We start from the raw sequence: 17,655 nt of genomic DNA, 5'->3' as shown, positions 1-17,655 counted from the left end.
AAAGAGGGAGATCTTCTTAATATTTTGACACCAAAATCATGTCGATACACCTTACCGACTGCGAGTAAAGCCACCCACGCTTTAACTTGACAGACTGTACATACTTTTTGAGGAGTTGACTTTGACTAACGTTTTTATGTGTAAAAAGTGCATAAAATAAATCAAAAAGTTTTTTTTATGTTTTTCAAGAGTGTGTTTATTAAGCCTAACAAACTCTGCATCGATATCATTATCAATCATCTCAGAAAAATTTCACAAAAATGCGTTTTAGCGTTTTAAAGTAGAATACTGCCTTAAGGACATGCTCTTCGGTGACCACGTGACCATACTAGTCCCCGGTTATGAACTTTTTTGTTTGTTCACTGTGTCCACACGGATTGAGATATCGTGTTTAAACTTTGACAGATAAAATAAAAAGCACTAAAGAACGTTTGTATACATCAATATAATGGTAATTTTAAAGAAAGTTTATTCATAAATTGATGGAATAGGATATTACCATTCGAGTTATAGCACTTTGCAGTTCATTTTTGGTTTGATGCATTTTAGATTTTTTGATTCGTTCAAATCGATCACTGACACCAATTTCATACTAAATCGTCTAAACCTTTAAAAAAATTAATATAAGCAATAAAATTTGCATATGCGTTGCAAATGAACAAATAAGTATCTGCACACACGTAACCTACCATTATTTTATGGGCATTTTTAGCGATTTCTAGCGGAGAAAAAAAGAAACTTTGAACGCGATAAAGTCGAGATCAAGTGACTAAGTTCGTCCAGGAAATTTTTGTGTAAAATGATTTTCATTTTTTTGGTCCTGAAAATAAAAGATAAATTTCTCATTGGAAACATAGCCACACCAGCAATGTGCTAAAATTTACTCGTCGGAGTTTTCCAACCAACTTCCATAATTCTTGACGTTGAATCGATCAGCTGATAAGTATTGTTGACAGTGAACCAACCAGCGGGACTCAGCGTCGGACCCGTCTCGTCTTTCGCCACCGGGCGAAATTTTATTTTTATTCTTAGAATTGGTTCACACCAGTACAAAAAACTCACAAGAATATATAACCATTAGAAAACTTTAATTATTTTCTAAAGATGCACATTTCTCAAGATGGGACTTACATGGATTTTCGAGTATCACATTCTAAGATGTTCCTCGATTTTTTTAAATCGAGGCATCTACTTTATCCTATTTCATCGATTTATAAATAAACTTTCTTTAAAATTACCAATATATTGATGTATACAAACGTTCTTTATTGCTTTTTATTTAATCTGTCAAATTTTATACACGATATCTCAATCCGTGTGGACACAGTGAGCTTAAAAAAAATGCTCATAACCGGGGACTAGTTTGGTCACGTGGTCACGAAGAGCACGCCCTTAAGGTAATTTAAGCTTCCAGAAGAAAAATACGAAGAATAAGAGTTGAATTCTTAGTTTTGATTATACAACATACATCTACTCTTTTCGTGTTATTAACCGTATTTCTTGAGAAAATCCCAATAAATTGTCACAAAAATCATTTGGATAAGAAATCAATTTTTAAATTAATGGTTAATAATTAATTTGGTTAATTTATGAACTAAATGGATTTAATTCATTGGGTCAACAAAGCCAAAACCTATACACTAAAAACTACTTTACAATTTAAATTTTTTCAAACATTAAAATAAAATAACAAGATCAAGATTTTTTATGGAAGGTTTTCTATTTTTAGGCCTCCAAATTTGGTGTATTTCAATTTACATAAATATGTATAACATTTTAAATGGTATACTGTTTATAGCTTGATCTTTTTCAAGTTCAAGGTCTTTTTTACTTTGGCTATGATCCAATTTGACCAATTTAATTATAGAAGTTTAATACTCGATGACTTAAATTTTGACATTTCCAGACTTACAAAATTCGAAACTTGCACGTTTTCATTGTTAATTCTTTGATTTAAAATTTGTATAAAAATCAAAATTTGCTAAATTAGGATGGCCGCTAGACTGGTAATTTGATGAGACTGGGAAAATCTGGGAAATGACAGTGAATTAATTTTTTTACCTGGAATTTTACAGATTTTGAGAAAAAATCTGTACTAGTTTTATTTCAAGAGTTTTTAAAATAATCAGTTAAATGTTTATCTTTGTCAATTATGATATCACTTAGTTTACAATGCGTAATTCGAAAATCTTTCACTTTCAAATTTGCCTCGAATTTTCCATTTTGGATTTTAATTTTTCAATGTATATTTTTCATTTAAAGAATTTTAAAATGCAGTTTTAAAGTTTTTAAATTGCTAGCACTTAAAATCGTCAATTTTTGATTAAAAAGACCTTTTTAGTTGATCAAAGGTGAATAAAAATTTATAACGTAAAGTAAAATTGAACTATACATTAAGGATTAATAAGTGAATAATAATTAATTTCACAAGTCGATTCGGAATCAGTTCAAAATTGAAGAATTTCCAAATTTTAATGTAAAAAATTAAATTGTTTGAATTGGAAAATCTTAGTAATTAAACAAATTTATAATATATTCACAATTAAAGGTTTTTATCAAATTAAAAATATTGTTTTAGTATAAAATTTGAAATTATTTATTTCAGAAAAATAACAATTGTCTAATATTTAGAAATATTTCACTGTTCATGCAAAATCAGTAATTATAAATCAAATATTCAAAACCAAACTTTGAACGTCATAATTTTAATTTTTCTATTTGCATAAACTTAATTTACAAGTAACATTCTTGAATTCTGATGTATAATAAATATTGAATAACTATAGTTCCTAGAAAAGGATATAAAATTAATTAAAAATTTGAAATAATTTCTTATAATTTAAACGAAGTGTCTACATATGCTGAAAAAATTCGGCTATGTGTACCGAAATTTCGGTGCAAATAGTCCACTGCCTAGTTTAAAACATATAGATTTTGACAGATTACGAAAAAAATGTAGAAACTTTTTAAGAATTATGAACGGCTTTAGAAGAATAAAAATATTTTCTTACGTTCTTACGAAAATTGAAAATAACTTTTTATTTTGAAAAATAAATTATAAGAGAATATTTAAAAAGATTTACAAAATTATCGAAAATTAATCTGGAGTATTTCAAAGAAAGATTTTTATCTTTTTAGGATTTAAAAAAATTTAGAAAGAATTCGAATAATTTTAAATGATTTTCAGAAGTTCTGAAAATTTTCAAAAATAATTTAAAATCTGAATAAATGTAAAAAACATGTAGATGTTTTAAGATTTGAAAATAAATTTTCAACGCTTTTTTATGATTTTTAAACAATGTAAAATTAAAATAATTTAACTTTAAATTTAAGAAGTGTTCAGTTTATAACAAAAATTTCATCGCTCAATTTTTAATATTTTCTGCTTAAAATAATTTGCAGTTCAGTTTTTCACGTGAAAAAAATGTTTCCGAATCGGGAAGAAACCGGGGAATGACCCGAAATTTTGTTATGTAATTAAAAACGGCCACCCCCTAAATGAAATTTTAATGAACTGAAATTTGAAAATTCAGATTCTGATGATTGCTAAGGAAAATGATAAAATAAATAACATATTCAAAACAAAAAGAGATTAAATAAAGGACAAATGGACAGTGACTAATTTTAGAGGTTTCTAAAATTGATAGTTTCAAACGCAAGTACTTAAAAATTTAGTCATAAATCGGGGCTTCATTCGCAATACTAAATTTAAGCTAAAAGCAATTTTTTATTACAGTGATTTTTGCTTATTTCAACTTTGAATCATAACCAGCCATGAAACATTAGTTATTAACAAATTATTTTTATCTGCCTGCTTACAGTTCTGCAGTAGACGTTACAACTGGTCAAAAAGTAGCGATAAAGAAATTAGCACGTCCTTTTCAATCTGCAGTTCATGCTAAACGCACATACAGGGAGTTACGAATGCTAAAACACATGAATCACGAAAATGTGAGTTTTTAATAAGATTAATAAACAGAATAGATATAAGGAAAACATAAACGTTCTGAACCTGTTTCAAAAAGGCAATTTTTATTCAAACTGCTGCTTCATACACAACTTCTAAAAATGTGCTGATATTCCAGGCATCTGGTACTTTGACACCGTATTAAGTAGGTAATACGCGTTTTTAACAATTTTTTTGCTAAAATGGTTTGTTAAGGAGTAAATTACGCCCGTGCGTCCCGGAAATATTTTTGAAAAAAGTTATAAAATTCGTGTTTGCGTAGACTGACCTGTTCCATTGCATTTTAAAGCTAAATGTTCTACACCAAAATTAAACTAAAGGAAATTTTTACAAAAATGAACGCAAAAAAAAATGCAATGATCTAGCCACAATAGGTCATAAGTTATAGCCTCACAAAGTTGACCGCTTTTGACCAATTTTCAGGGCAAGTTACTTGTGTTCAGTTTTTTCAATATACTTCACTACTCCGTGAAGTTAGATAAGCGGAGCAAAAGAAAAAGTTTAGGGAAAAAAATTCTGGGTAAATCTAAAAAATTATAATCTTCTAGCCTTCATAGATCGAGAGTTATGACTCTTTAAAAAAAAAGATTCTTTTTTTTTTAAGGTATTTTTAGCTATGAAAGTTTTTTTTGACTGCTCGTTTCGTACATAGCCTACAGAAAAACTATAAGAAAATAAATGATAGAGGTTTAAATTCTGCCTAAAATAAAGAAAAAGAAAATATAAAAATGTTTTAGCTCATATAGGTCACGAGCTATGACCATGAAACTTTGATTATTTCAATTCGGAAGGCTCTGTATGTACTGGAAAATATATTGCGACCCTATTTGAGAATTTTGGTGTCATGCATGCGTTTTCAGTTAATTACAAGTTTCCTTTTTCTCCTTTTTTGTTGAAAAACTATCGATTGTTAAACAATTATTTAAATAATACGCTTCACTCTATCAATTGTGTGTATACTTTCTGTATTTACTTTGTGAAAATTACTTCTAGAATATCTGTTTTCGAAGTTGAATGAAAAAACAAAAGAAATTAACTGATTTTACCTTGTTTATTTGTTTTTTAACAAAAATGCTATTAAAATGATCAGTCTTATAACGTTCTATTATATTATGTTAAGGGCATGTGATACTTAGACAATTGTCGATTTTACCAGTTTTAGGTTCCCCCGGGTTTTTTTCTAGAATAATAAATATTTTGTCTTAAAAATTTGGGAAATGATAGCGAACATGCTAACTGACGTCCCCGCACACTTTTTTTGTGGGTTAATTCAAAAAAGTTTTAATTTAGCAAAATGTGATTAATTTGCATAGCGCTTAGGAAATAGTATCGATTTTTTCAGTGTTAGATTCCCCCGGCTTTTTTCCTAGGATAAGAAATATATTTACTTCAAAATCTGGGAAATGATAGCGAACATGCTAATGGACGTCCTCACACACTTTTTTTGTGTTTTTTTATCAAACAATTTTTGATATTTCTAGCAACGTGCATGTATATTTCGAGGTTATGTGTGTTACTTCCAAACTACACAATATTTTTGGCCGAAAACTTTGGACTTACAAATAAACATCGTAACTAATCTCCAGGAAATAACCTTGTTTGCAGGCAATCAAAAAAGTTGATTTCATAAATAATATCCAGATTATCGGAAAGGCAGAGATGAAAAACGACGTAACCTCAAAATAATGCATATGCATAAAACTTTTATTTAGCACAATAAATTTTTTTTTGTTATTATCCCTAAAAAAAGAGTCTGGGGACGTCCGTTATGATATTTTATAGCATCTCCGAATTCAGTTTTTAAAAATTTTTCATATTTGTAGAAAAAAGCCGGGAAAACTGTAAGTATCACATGCCCTTAAGAATGCCAAAAATTGAAAGATAATTTTGTAAAATGAACTTATTTCCATACCACCCTCGTGCTAAACCGTTTAGCAAAAAACGCGCATTACCTTCTTAAGGCCATGTGACGAGTGGGTCACGTGATCAGATTCCTATCCTACCCTCACTTTTTTGATTTCACAACTTATTTTCACACGAAGCGTCACATCGAGTTGAAAATTTGGGATAATATATAAGAAGCACTAAGAAAGGTAGGCCTGGTTCTAAATTTTAATAATCATGAAAAAAGTTGAAAAAAATATTTATAACAAAAAACTTTTTTCATATTTTTGCAAATTTAGGACCAGACCCACCATTCTCAGTGCTTCTTGTTTAGTATCCCAAATTTTTAACTTGATGTGGTGTTTCGTGTGATAATAAGTTGGGAAATAAAAAAGTGGCGGTAAGGTAGGAATCTGGTCACGTGACCCACTCATCACATGGCCTTAATACGGTAAAAATACCTTTTTTCGTACGAGATGCCTGGACTATGAGGCCATTTTTGTTTTCCCTGTTAAAGTTTGTATTTAGTACTTAAAGTCTCCATTTTCTCCGCTGCAGATAATTGGCCTTTTAGATGTATTTCATCCAGCCTCTTCCCTAGAAGACTTTCAACAAGTGTAAGTAATTATTAAATTAATAATATCTTGTTATTATTGTAAAATGTGATTGTTTCAGTCAAAAAAGTGGCCTGGCGGTTCTTTCCATAAATTACTTGACCAGTTTTAGGTTTGAAATTCACCCCGTTTGGTTAAATTTTTTTTTGCTTGAAAATTTAATTCCTTTTTAAAAAATGCAATTATATTCCTAAATTTTATTTTTTTTTTAGTTGAAAGTTCATCTCTATGGTTGAAAAATAAACTATTTTAATGAAAATTAGTTTCATGTTTAGTTGGAAATTAGTTTCATGTTTAGTTGAAAATTAGTTTCATGTTTAGTTGAAAATAAATATTTTCAACTGTCAACCGAACTATTGTATTTTTGTTTAAAAATTTATCCTTTTCAGTTAAAAATTTAACTCTGTCGTTAAGAAGTTATCTCTCTTAGTTGAAAGTTCAAGTTTTTGGTTGAAAATTCATGTATTTTGTTCAATGTTCTTCATTCTTTCCTGGTAGAAATTTAATCTTCTAGGTTGAAAATTGATCCTTTTTGGTCCAAAATGAAATTTTATGATTGGAATATCAACTATTACCTGCGTCCTTGAGAATTCGTATGTTTTTGGTTAAAAAATCGATTATTTGAAAGTTAAACTATTTTGTGATCATTTATTTTTGTTACTAAGGAATTAAAATTATATTTGAAAATTCAATTATTTTCTTTTAAATGAACTTTTATGGTAAAAATTATATTGGTTTTTAGAAAGTTCATCTTCTTGACTTGAAAATTCAACAATTTAGCAGAAAATTACACTTAATGGTTGCAAATTAAACTTTTTGGTTAAAAAATCTGAGTTTTGGGTTGACAATTCAACTTTTTTGTTGATAATTTGTCTTTTTTGGCTTTAAAATTAAATTTTTTTATTGAAAATACATGTATTTTGTTCAAAATTAATATTTTTTGGTAGAAAATTAATCTTCTAGATGAAAAATTAATATTTCTGTTGAAAATTCAACAATTTCGTTAAAAATTCATTTTTTTTTGTTAAAATTTTTTTTCATTTGAAAATTTAACTATTCGTTGTTTGTTAAAACTGTATCATTTATATTGGATACTTTGGAAATTCGTCTTTTTGGTAGAACATTAATCTTCTAGGTCAAAAATTCATCTTTTTGATTGAAAATTTAACAATTTTGCTGAAAATTCGTTTTTTTTTGTTCAAGGTTTTTTTAAAATCAGTTTTCATCTGAAAATTTTACTTTTCCATTTTTGTTTGAAACTTTATCCTATATATTGAATAACTTAAAAATTCACCTATTTGGTGCAAGATTAATCTTGTTTGTAGAAAATGGAACTATTTATGAGAAAGTTCGTATATTTTGTTAAAAAGTTGTCATTTTCGGTAGAAAATGATTTTTGTTTGTTGAAAAATCAACTTATTAGTTGAGAATTGAACTATCTTGTTATAAATGCATCCTTCTTAATTGAAAATGATCTTTTTTCTTGAAAACTCATGTTTTTTCTGATCTAAAAATCCAATGATTTTTAAAACATTCGACTTTTTAGCTTAAAAACTTTATTCTTTTGTTGAAAATTCATCGTTCTTGATAGAAAAATAATTTTTCTTGGTTGAAAATTGACCTTTTGGATGAAAATTTAACAACCTTCTAAATATTTAGTCTCTTTGTTTGGATAATTCGACCATTTGATTGAAAATTCATCTTTTTAAGTTGAATAATCAACTATTTGGTGAGAAATCTAATTATTTGGAAAACTCAACTATTTTGTTAAAAGTCATAATTTTTGGTCGAAAATTCAACTATGTTGTTGAAAATGCAATATATTTCAGCCTGAAATCTTATCAATTCAAAGCGTTTCATATAGAATTGAATAGTTTATCGAAATTAATTTCATATAATGAATTTATAAACGTAAAATCTGTCTTTAGCCAACGGCTACGTTACTTTTGGGAGAGGGGGAGGCCAAAAAAGTCCATAATTGATTATGTAATTTACGGATGGCCCTGCCAGGCCTCGAATACACTTCTGCCTATAATTGTCATTAAAAATTATTCTGAAAGGTACTTAGTAACGCATCTATTGGGCGCTGATCTTAATAATATCGTAAGAACACAGAAACTATCAGATGACCATGTACAGTTTCTTGTCTACCAAATTCTTCGGGGCATGAAATATATTCATTCAGCCGGAATTATACATAGGGTACGTCTAGCTTGGATAAAATTCAAAATTAAATTAAATTTAATAATGAGCTCTAATAAAGAGAGGAGTTGGGAAATTTCGTTTTAAGATACTTGATGCATGGTACTAAAAGCTTGCCAATTTTTAGGATTTGAAGCCATCGAACATAGCCGTTAATGAAGACTGCGAATTAAAAATTCTCGATTTCGGTTTGGCTAGACCCACTGAAAATGAAATGACTGGTTACGTTGCAACGAGGTGGTACAGGGCTCCCGAAATTATGTTAAATTGGATGCATTATAATCAAACAGGTCTGCATTCAAGAAATAATTTAGAAATTTATCAAATCCAATACTTTACGGTCGCTTTTAATAAGAAACCAGGGTAGCCACTTAAAAGAATGATCGGGAAAGGACATTAAATTTTGTTCTTGACAGATTTTTTGTTGTTAAATATATTTTCAAAAACAAAATATTCATAAACAGGGTGGCCGCAGTTCAGGGAAAATCGGGAAAAAGTAACTTTTTAAAGATAAAGTCACTATAGAATCTTTTTAAACTGAAAAGATCACTTTAGCCATTTTTATTTTAATAAATTGACCTCTATTCGATATAGATCTATTTATGAATGTTCCCGAATTCTATTGCAAAAAACAAGGGTATTTTTAATAATGACAAGAAATTTGTTATATATTTTAAAAATATGAAGAGATTTAAAAGGCTTTTAAAGATTCAGATGTATTTTTTTAAAATTGCAAGTAATTTTTGAAAGCTTTGCAAAATTTTAAGGTTATTCAAAAGATTTGCAAGAATTTGAAATATTTCAGGATATTTTAAAAGTTTCCCAGAAAGTTGTAATTACTTTTAATCATTTGAAGGGATTCCAAAAGATTTCGAAATATTTTAGGCTAAAAAGACAATTGTAAGTGATTTCAAAGGATTTGAACATTTTAAAAGTATTTTAAAAGATTACAATGCATTTTCAAGAGATTTTAAAATTGTTAACATATTCTAAAGGATTCATAAAAATTGGAAATATTTTAGAGAATTAAAAAAGTTTCCCAGGAATTTGCAATTGATTTCAATAACTGGCAGGGATTTCAAAAGATTAAAAGTATTTTAAAGTACTTAACAAAATTCCAAGGTATTTTCATGAGATTTCAAAAGATTTCAAAGGATTTGAAATATTTGAGGATATTTAAAAAATTCCAAGTATTATTCAAAAGCTACACAAAATTTCAAGGGATTTCGAAATATTTAAGGCTACTTTAAACGATTCCAAGACATTTAAAAATGGATTTCCATAATTTGAATTTATTACAAAACTTCTTGAAATATTTCAAAGTATCTTAAATTTTGAATAATATATAATCATTTGAATAATTGTAGGTGATTAAAAAAATGCATGGGTTCTTTAAGAATTGATTAGAATTTTGGAAGTTATAGAACGATTTTATAGAATCTGTAATTTCGAGGATTTCAATGCTTTTAAGGGATTTTAAAAACTCTGAAAGTATTTTGATGAATTTTGCAGGATTTAAAGAAATATCATATTTCTTATAATTAAACGGTATTTTATGATATTTTGATAGATTTCGAAGTATTTATCCACAAGAATTAAAGAATTTCGTAGGATTTCATTAAAATATTTTCAATAAATATTCCAAGGTATTTCCAAAGCTTTTCAAGGGTTTCAAAGATCTCAGGATATTTTAAAAGGTTTTAAGAAATTTCCAGTAGATTTCAATAATTTAAAAGGATTTCAATATATTTTAAAGGTACAGCGAAATTTTCACGAGCGCAACAATTTTTCAAGGGATTTCAAAACAATTCAAAGAATTTGTAATATTTTAGGCTGCTTTCCAAGAATTCGAAGGAATTTTTGATAGATTTCATTAATTTGTAGGAATTTCGAAGGATTTTTTATATTTTAGGGCACTAAGATTCCAAGGAATTTTGAACAGCTTTCAATAAGTTAAACGTGTTTCAACAGATTACAAAGGGCGTATAATATTTTAAGGTGTTTTCAAAAATTCCAAGGAATTTTCAAGTGATTAAAAAATTATCAAGAAATTTCCAAGGATTTGAATGATTTTAGGATATTTAGAAAAAATGCATGAGGTTTTAAAAAAATTACGAGAATTCCGAAAAATGTGGAACAATGCATAGGATCTATATAAGGTTTTCGGATATTTTAAAAGATTCCAAAGATTTTTCAATTGATTTAACTAATTTAATGGGATTTGATGGTATTGAAACAATTTCAAGGTATTTTCAAGAGCTTTTAAAACTTTTAAAGGATTTCAAAAGATTTAAAATATCTTAGGGCATTTGAAAAGATTTCAAGGAATTTTTAAATGATTTGAGTAATTTAATAGGATTTAAGAGGATTTGAAATATTTCATGGTATTTCCAAAGATTTTCGGCCATTTTCATGAGATTTATAAAATTTTAAGGGATTTCCGAGGATTTCAATTATTATGGGGGATATTGAAAGATCTCAAGGTATTATAATAAATTTTCCAGAATTACAGTAAATATCAGATATTTGTATTTTATAATATTCTAATGGGCTATACAAAGAATTTATTCACAAAGGAGTGAAGGATTTCATAGGGTTTTTTATGATTTGAAGAGATTTCCAAATATTTAATGCAATTCGTTTGAATTCATTTGGAATTCACCTTGAATTTTTATTAATTTATCCTGAGTTCTTTTGAATTTTTTAAACATTTTCTTTATTTTTTAATTCTTTTAAATTTACTCAAATCTGTACACATTTTTTCATTGTTTTCAATTTATTTTATTTTCTTGAACTCACCTTAAATTTTTATAAAATTCACCCAATTCTTATAATTTCCTCTAAATTGATTAAAATTTTACTCAAATCAATGCAACTTTTAACAATTTATTCAATTCATTTGAATTCTTTTGAATTTAACTTGAATTTTTTTAAATTCTTGTGAATCAAATTCTTTTAAATTCGAAAGAACATTTGTCACTTTTAGACACATTTCGGATTAAAAATGAGTAACTTTTAGTAACGTTTTCGGTTTAAGTAGATTACTTTTTAACGTTTTTTGAGTGAAATAGGCTATTTGCATCCCTAAGAATAACATATGAAAAATGTAATTTACTTAAACAGTGAAAATTAAAAAGTAAAGTTCCTTTTATAAATGATTCTATAGAAAAAATGTTGCAAGATGTCAATTTGATTAAAATTGTTAAGGATTTGAATAATTTTCAGATATAAAAATATTTTCAAGTGGTGCATAATGTTTTAGAATATTTTAGAAGATTACACTGATTTTATAAGGTTTAAGGAATATGGTAGGATTTAAAAGATTTTCAAATAGTCAGAGTCAAATAATTTTAAAGCTTTTAGGGTATATTTAATAAATTTCAATAATTTGAAGTGATTTCAACGGAGTTTGAAGATTTAAAGGGTTGTAACAAATTTCTAGTAATTCTCAAAAGATTTCAAATGATTTGAAATATTTCAGTGTATTTAAAAATATCTTAAGGCATTTTTAAGAGTTTTAAAAAGTTTCAAAGTAGTTCTCTTTAAAAAATTTTAAAGTAAAAAAGGCTGTTGCAGCCCTAAGAATAATAAATAAAATAATACCTTCTTTGATGAGAATGTAAAAATTATACATTTAAAATTTATTAAATAAAGTTTTATTCCATTTATAAAAGATTCTAGAAATAAAATCCTAGAGGATAAACAACGTCTATATTTTATCAACTGTAAATATAAATAAATAATTAATTTTTTAACTGAATCTGTACCTTAAGTATTTAAAAGTAAACAATAATTGATTTGACAAAACGATTCTAAATCCGTTCAAAATTTAAGAATTTTTAGATTTCAACGTGAAAAAAAATGTAAAGGTTTTTATTATGTTTAAATTATTGTTTCAGTCGAAATTATTGTTTCCGCAATATTTTACTGTTCATTTAAGACGAGTAAACTTTAAATATTTAAAAGTAAACAATTTTTAACTGACTTATTTGACATCGAAATTCTTGAATCGTTAAAATTTCGAAGAGCTTTTATACTTTGAACGTTACACTTTTAATTGGTATATTTAAAAAATTTTTATTTTGTGAATAAATTTGTTCAATTTTGAAATATAAATAACAATTGTACATTTATTATTCGTAGAAAAAATTTGACATGATTTTAAATAAAATTTTTTGCAGGTTTTTAAGATATTTGAAAGAGGCTTTAAAAAAATAAAAACATTTCTTTAAGATTCATAGGCAAATTAATAATAATGTTTCATTCTCAATAATTATTTAAAAAGATTCCCAAAATTGTCAAAAAAGAATCTTGAATATTTTAAGGAATAATTTTTAAATTTTCAGGATTTAAAAAAAAATTTTAGGAAATTTTCGATAAGTATTTTTTTAAACGAATCGAATTTTTCCAACCATTTTTAGAAAATCTTGAAAATTTAAAAAAGTTCTTCAAAATCTTCCAGACTCTTTTTTGGCAATTTTGGAAATTTAAAAAAAATTTTAAAAATATTCTCTTAAAACAAATTTTCCTAGAGATCTTAAGAATGTTTTCTTATTTATTAAAAAAATTTCTCAATTCTTAAAAAGCTTCTAAATCTTTCATTCGAAATATGCAAAAATCGGCATTAGATTTTTAATTAAGCTGTGGCTATTTGCACCGAAATTTCTGTACGAATAGCCAAATTTGGTCGGTACATACACCTTGTTTAAATTATTTGAAATCATTTAAAATTTTTAATTAATTTTTAATCTGTTCAAAACTTAAAATGACTTGAATTAATTCTACAAATAAAAAGCAGGATTTTCGAAACATTTTAGGATAAATTCGATTAATTTTCAATGATATTTAGAAGTTTAAAAAATTTTTTTCAAATAATTTTATGTTTGAAAAAAATTGAAAACAACCTCTAGATTTCTCAAGATATCGGAATAAAATTTCAAAGCTTTTTAAGGATGTTTGAACTATTTAAAATGAAAATAATTTAACTTCTAGTTTAAGAATTATTCAGTTTAAAAAATGTAATTTTTCAATTTTTAATGTTTCGAGCTTAAAATTGGTTAAAATAATATAATTTTGAGAATGTTAAGGTCATTCATTGATTCTTTAATTTAGAACACTAAACATGATAAGGAGGGTTTGTATTATTGAAATTGAATTTGAATCTTTGAACTCTATAATAATTTATAAAATTTGAAAATGTTTCATTTTGCTGTTTATCTGCGTTACGCTCAAAATTATTCAATCAAAAAGTGTTAGTACCTAATTTCCATTTTAGACGTATAAAGTATTGAGCATTTAAATATAAATTTATTATTTTATTAATTTGAATGGAAAAATTTAAAAGTTTAGAGTTCAGATTTTTAAATTTTATTGACCTCGAAAAATGTTTTGTGAACCGGGAAACTACTGGGAATTTTTTTTTTCGATTAAAACGGCCACCCTGTGAGTTCTTAAAATAGTAGTTTTAAGTTTTCTTTAATAGCCAATTTATCATTTTTTTCATGAATGATATAGATATAGTTTTCATTTATTTATTTAAATAATATTGTGTAGATTCGAATGATTCGGAAAATATTTGAGTGGCGACCCTGACCCATTACTTTATATGGTTTTAATACACATTAAATAAAAAATGTAATTTTTATAATATTTCTTAGTTGATATTTGGTCTGTTGGTTGTATAATGGCTGAACTTCTGACAGGAAGGACGTTATTCCCCGGAACAGATCGTATCCTTTTGAACATAATTTTAAAACAGTGCAAAATTCTAACAGTAGTGCGCGAAAGCAAAAATTCTTTTGGCTGAATGTGGATTTTTATCAATCACATATCATATTATCGAACCTGGAATCATCTTTTAGTTCATCTCATCGCTTAATTAAAGCTTTCTTCACTCTCGTAGAATCTAGAACATCATACTATTAACAAAATTGCTTTTTGCTAAGGGTCTGCTAAAAACGAATGCTATTATTCTTGCTTAATTTGCTGTATATTTCTGCCGTTTTTCTAAAGCTAAAATTTGCTTCAGCTCTGCTAGCTACATGATTTTTATTTTTAATACATAATTCCAAGATGAAAGAAACTTGCGCACTGGTAATTTATTTTTGAAATTATATTTTCATTGCATACAGAATACACGGACGTAAAATGTAAGAAAATTGTTTATTAATATTCAAGAAAGTGATTTTTGAATACGGTGAGATGATTTTGCGAAGAGTAAAATAATGAGAAGGTTCAGCAAAGTTAACGAAAGAATTGTAGAACCTTAGCAAAAGCAGATATTCATCAATTGAATCTCATAATGGAAATTTTGGGCACTCCACGAGACGAGTTCATGCAGAAAATTTCATCTGAATCGGTAAGTTTAGAAAGTGTGTAAATAAAAGTTGACAATATTGCATTTTTCATACAGTAGATTTGCAGGAAAGTGAGAAAAATACTACGAAATAAAATATATCATTTGAATCAAATCTCCAGAATATGCTGCCTGGTTTGTGCAATTGTACATGAGCATGTTGACTAAAATCCGAATTGTTTTTTTTTCTTTTTTTTTAAATTAGGAATTACTTTATTTTTTATTGAGTGATTCAAAACCTGAAGGGAAAAGTAGGGACATTTTTTTGTTCAGGGATTTTGAAAAAAAAAAATGGCAAAAGCCAGTGAATTTCTGTAAGAAGCACTTTCTAAAATAAAAAAGATCAATTTAGTTGCTTTTCTTTAAAAAAAATTAACCCATGGGTTAACCACTATTGAATTTTTTATAGGCTTCCATAATTTAAAGGGATTCTAAGGATTTTAAATATTTTAGGGTAATTAAAAAAGTGCCAAGGAATTTTCACGGGCTTTTAACATTTGCAGAGGATTTCAAAAGATTTCAAAGGATTTGAATTAGTTTCGGGTATTTTAAAAGATTGTGAAGAATTTTTAACACATTCCAAGGATTTTAGGGTATTTTTTAAACGTCCAAGAAATATTCACGAGATTTTAAAAGTTTCAAGAGATTTCAAAGGTTTTGAAACATTAGAGGGTTTTCACAATGATTTCAAGACATTTACAAGAGTTTAGATTTTTTAAATTGCGAAGGCTTTGAATGATTTTAAAGGACTTAAACTGAATTCATGAGGTTTTAAAGAATTTGCTAGAATTTCAAAAGATATAGAACAATTTTATAGGGTGTATAAGTTATAAGGATATTTAAAAAGATATCAGGAGATTTTATAATATTTCTATAGACTTTAGTGATTTTAGGGTATGAAAATAAAATAAAATAATTAATTAAATAAAAGCTTTCAAGGCATTTTAATAATTTTTTCAGGGTATTTCAATGGCATTTAAAGAATTTATGCACAAGAATTAAGAAGTTTCATAGAATTTCGAAGATTTAAAAATATTTGAAGGTACTTGCACAGATTTTAAAGGTATTAGGTTCTTTTTTAATTCCAAGAAAGTTTTAAGAGATTTAAAAAATGTTAAGCGCTTTCAAAATACTTTACTGGATTCGAATTATGTTATTTTTTAATCGATTTTAATAATGTGAAGTGATTCTAAAGGATATTTAAAGATGTTAGCGTATTAACAAAAATTCCAAGTAAGTTTTTAAAGATTCAAAAAGTTTCGAGAGTTTTAAAAGATTTTAAAGAATTTGAAATATGTTCAGGTATTTTATAAGTTTTTAAAGAATTTTCAACAGATTTCAATAATTTTAAAGAGTTTAAAAGAATTTGAGGGTATTCTCAATACATGCAAGGGTATTTTAAAAGCTCTTAAAACCTTAAAGGGATTTCAAGAGAACTCAAAGTATTTCAAATATTTTATAGAGTTTAACAGATTCCATGTCATTTTCATGTGACTAAAAAATTTAAAGAAATTTCTAAAGATTTTAATGATTGTAAGGGATTCAAAAGTAATTATGGGTTTTTAAAGATTTTACTAGAATTTATGAATATATGGAACAATTTTATAAGATTTGTAAGTGTTTAGAATATTGTGAATGATTCCATTGTATTTTATACGATTTCTGTGGATTTAACGAATTTTAATGAATTTAAAAAGCTTTCAAGATATTTTAATAATTTTTCTCGGATTCTAAAGGATTTTAAAGACTTCAGCGTATTTTCAAAAGTTCCATGCAGTTTTCCAAAGCGTTAAAAAATCTTGAACTTGTTTCAAAGAATTTTAAAGGATTCGAAATACAGTAGGGTATTTCAAAAAATCCATGGAATTTCCAAACGTTTTAAGGAATTTTGAAAAATTCAAAAGGATTACAATTTTTTTTTAGAGAATTTGCAAAGGTTCCATGGAATTTTTTATTGATTGCAATAATTTAATTGGATTTCAAAGGATTTTATAGGATTTAAAAAATATCCTATACAAATTTCAAGAGCTTTTAAATATTGAAAAGGTATTTCAAAATATTGAAAAGAATTCTGAAGGTTTTAGGAGGTTTCAAATATTCCAAGGCATTCCCAAGCAATTAAAAAATGTTCAAAGAATTTCCAAGAATTTGAAATTTGGGAATATTTCAGAAATGATATTTGGGAAATATTAGATTTCATGTGGTTTCAAGAGATTTTATAAGATTTTAATGAATTTTAAAGAATTTGTTCACAATAATTGAGAGATATCGTGGAATTGTAAAGCTTTAAAAATTTTTAAAGGTATTTCTAAAGATTTTAAAGCTTTCAGGGTATTTTTTTAAATTCCAAGGAATTCAAAAAAATGCAAGGAATTTTCAAGAGCTTAAACACATTTCAAAGGATTTCGATAGATTGCCAGGAATTAGAAAAATTTTATGGAATTTTAAAAACCTCCCAGGAATTTTAATTGATTTAATTAATTTAATAAGATTTTAAAAGATTTGAAATATTTTCAGGTGTATTAAAAGATTCCGAAAACTTTGCAACAGATTTGAAAAAATTTAAAGATTTTCAAAGGATTTTAGGTTATTTTCAATTACGTTATGGTTTTTTATAAAGAATTCTAAGGCGT

At 26.5% G+C, this 17,655-nt stretch overlaps 1 protein-coding gene across 2 annotated transcripts in view; it reads left to right on the top strand.

Moving 5' to 3' along the window:
- LOC117174395 (mitogen-activated protein kinase p38b-like) overlaps positions 1-17,655 on the top strand; it is a 45,737-nt gene that overhangs the window by 6,377 nt on the left and 21,705 nt on the right. Inside the window, exons 2-7 of one of the 2 annotated variants that reach the window (XM_033363483.1) lie at positions 3,822-3,951; positions 6,410-6,468; positions 8,526-8,667; positions 8,795-8,957; positions 14,325-14,396; positions 14,946-15,025. In XM_033363483.1, coding sequence (XP_033219374.1) covers positions 3,822-3,951; positions 6,410-6,468; positions 8,526-8,667; positions 8,795-8,957; positions 14,325-14,396; positions 14,946-15,025 — 646 coding nt within the window. The remainder of the gene's footprint in view (positions 1-3,821; positions 3,952-6,409; positions 6,469-8,525; positions 8,668-8,794; positions 8,958-14,324; positions 14,397-14,945; positions 15,026-17,655) is intronic. The other variant, XM_033363484.1, reaches the window with a different exon arrangement.

The sequence above is a fragment of the Belonocnema kinseyi genome, chromosome 6 (assembly GCF_010883055.1).
Source record: "Belonocnema kinseyi isolate 2016_QV_RU_SX_M_011 chromosome 6, B_treatae_v1, whole genome shotgun sequence".
Classification (NCBI taxonomy): domain Eukaryota; kingdom Metazoa; phylum Arthropoda; class Insecta; order Hymenoptera; family Cynipidae; genus Belonocnema; species Belonocnema kinseyi.
Note: the sequence above shows the minus strand (reverse complement) of the source record. Positions and strands in the feature narration are given on the sequence as shown.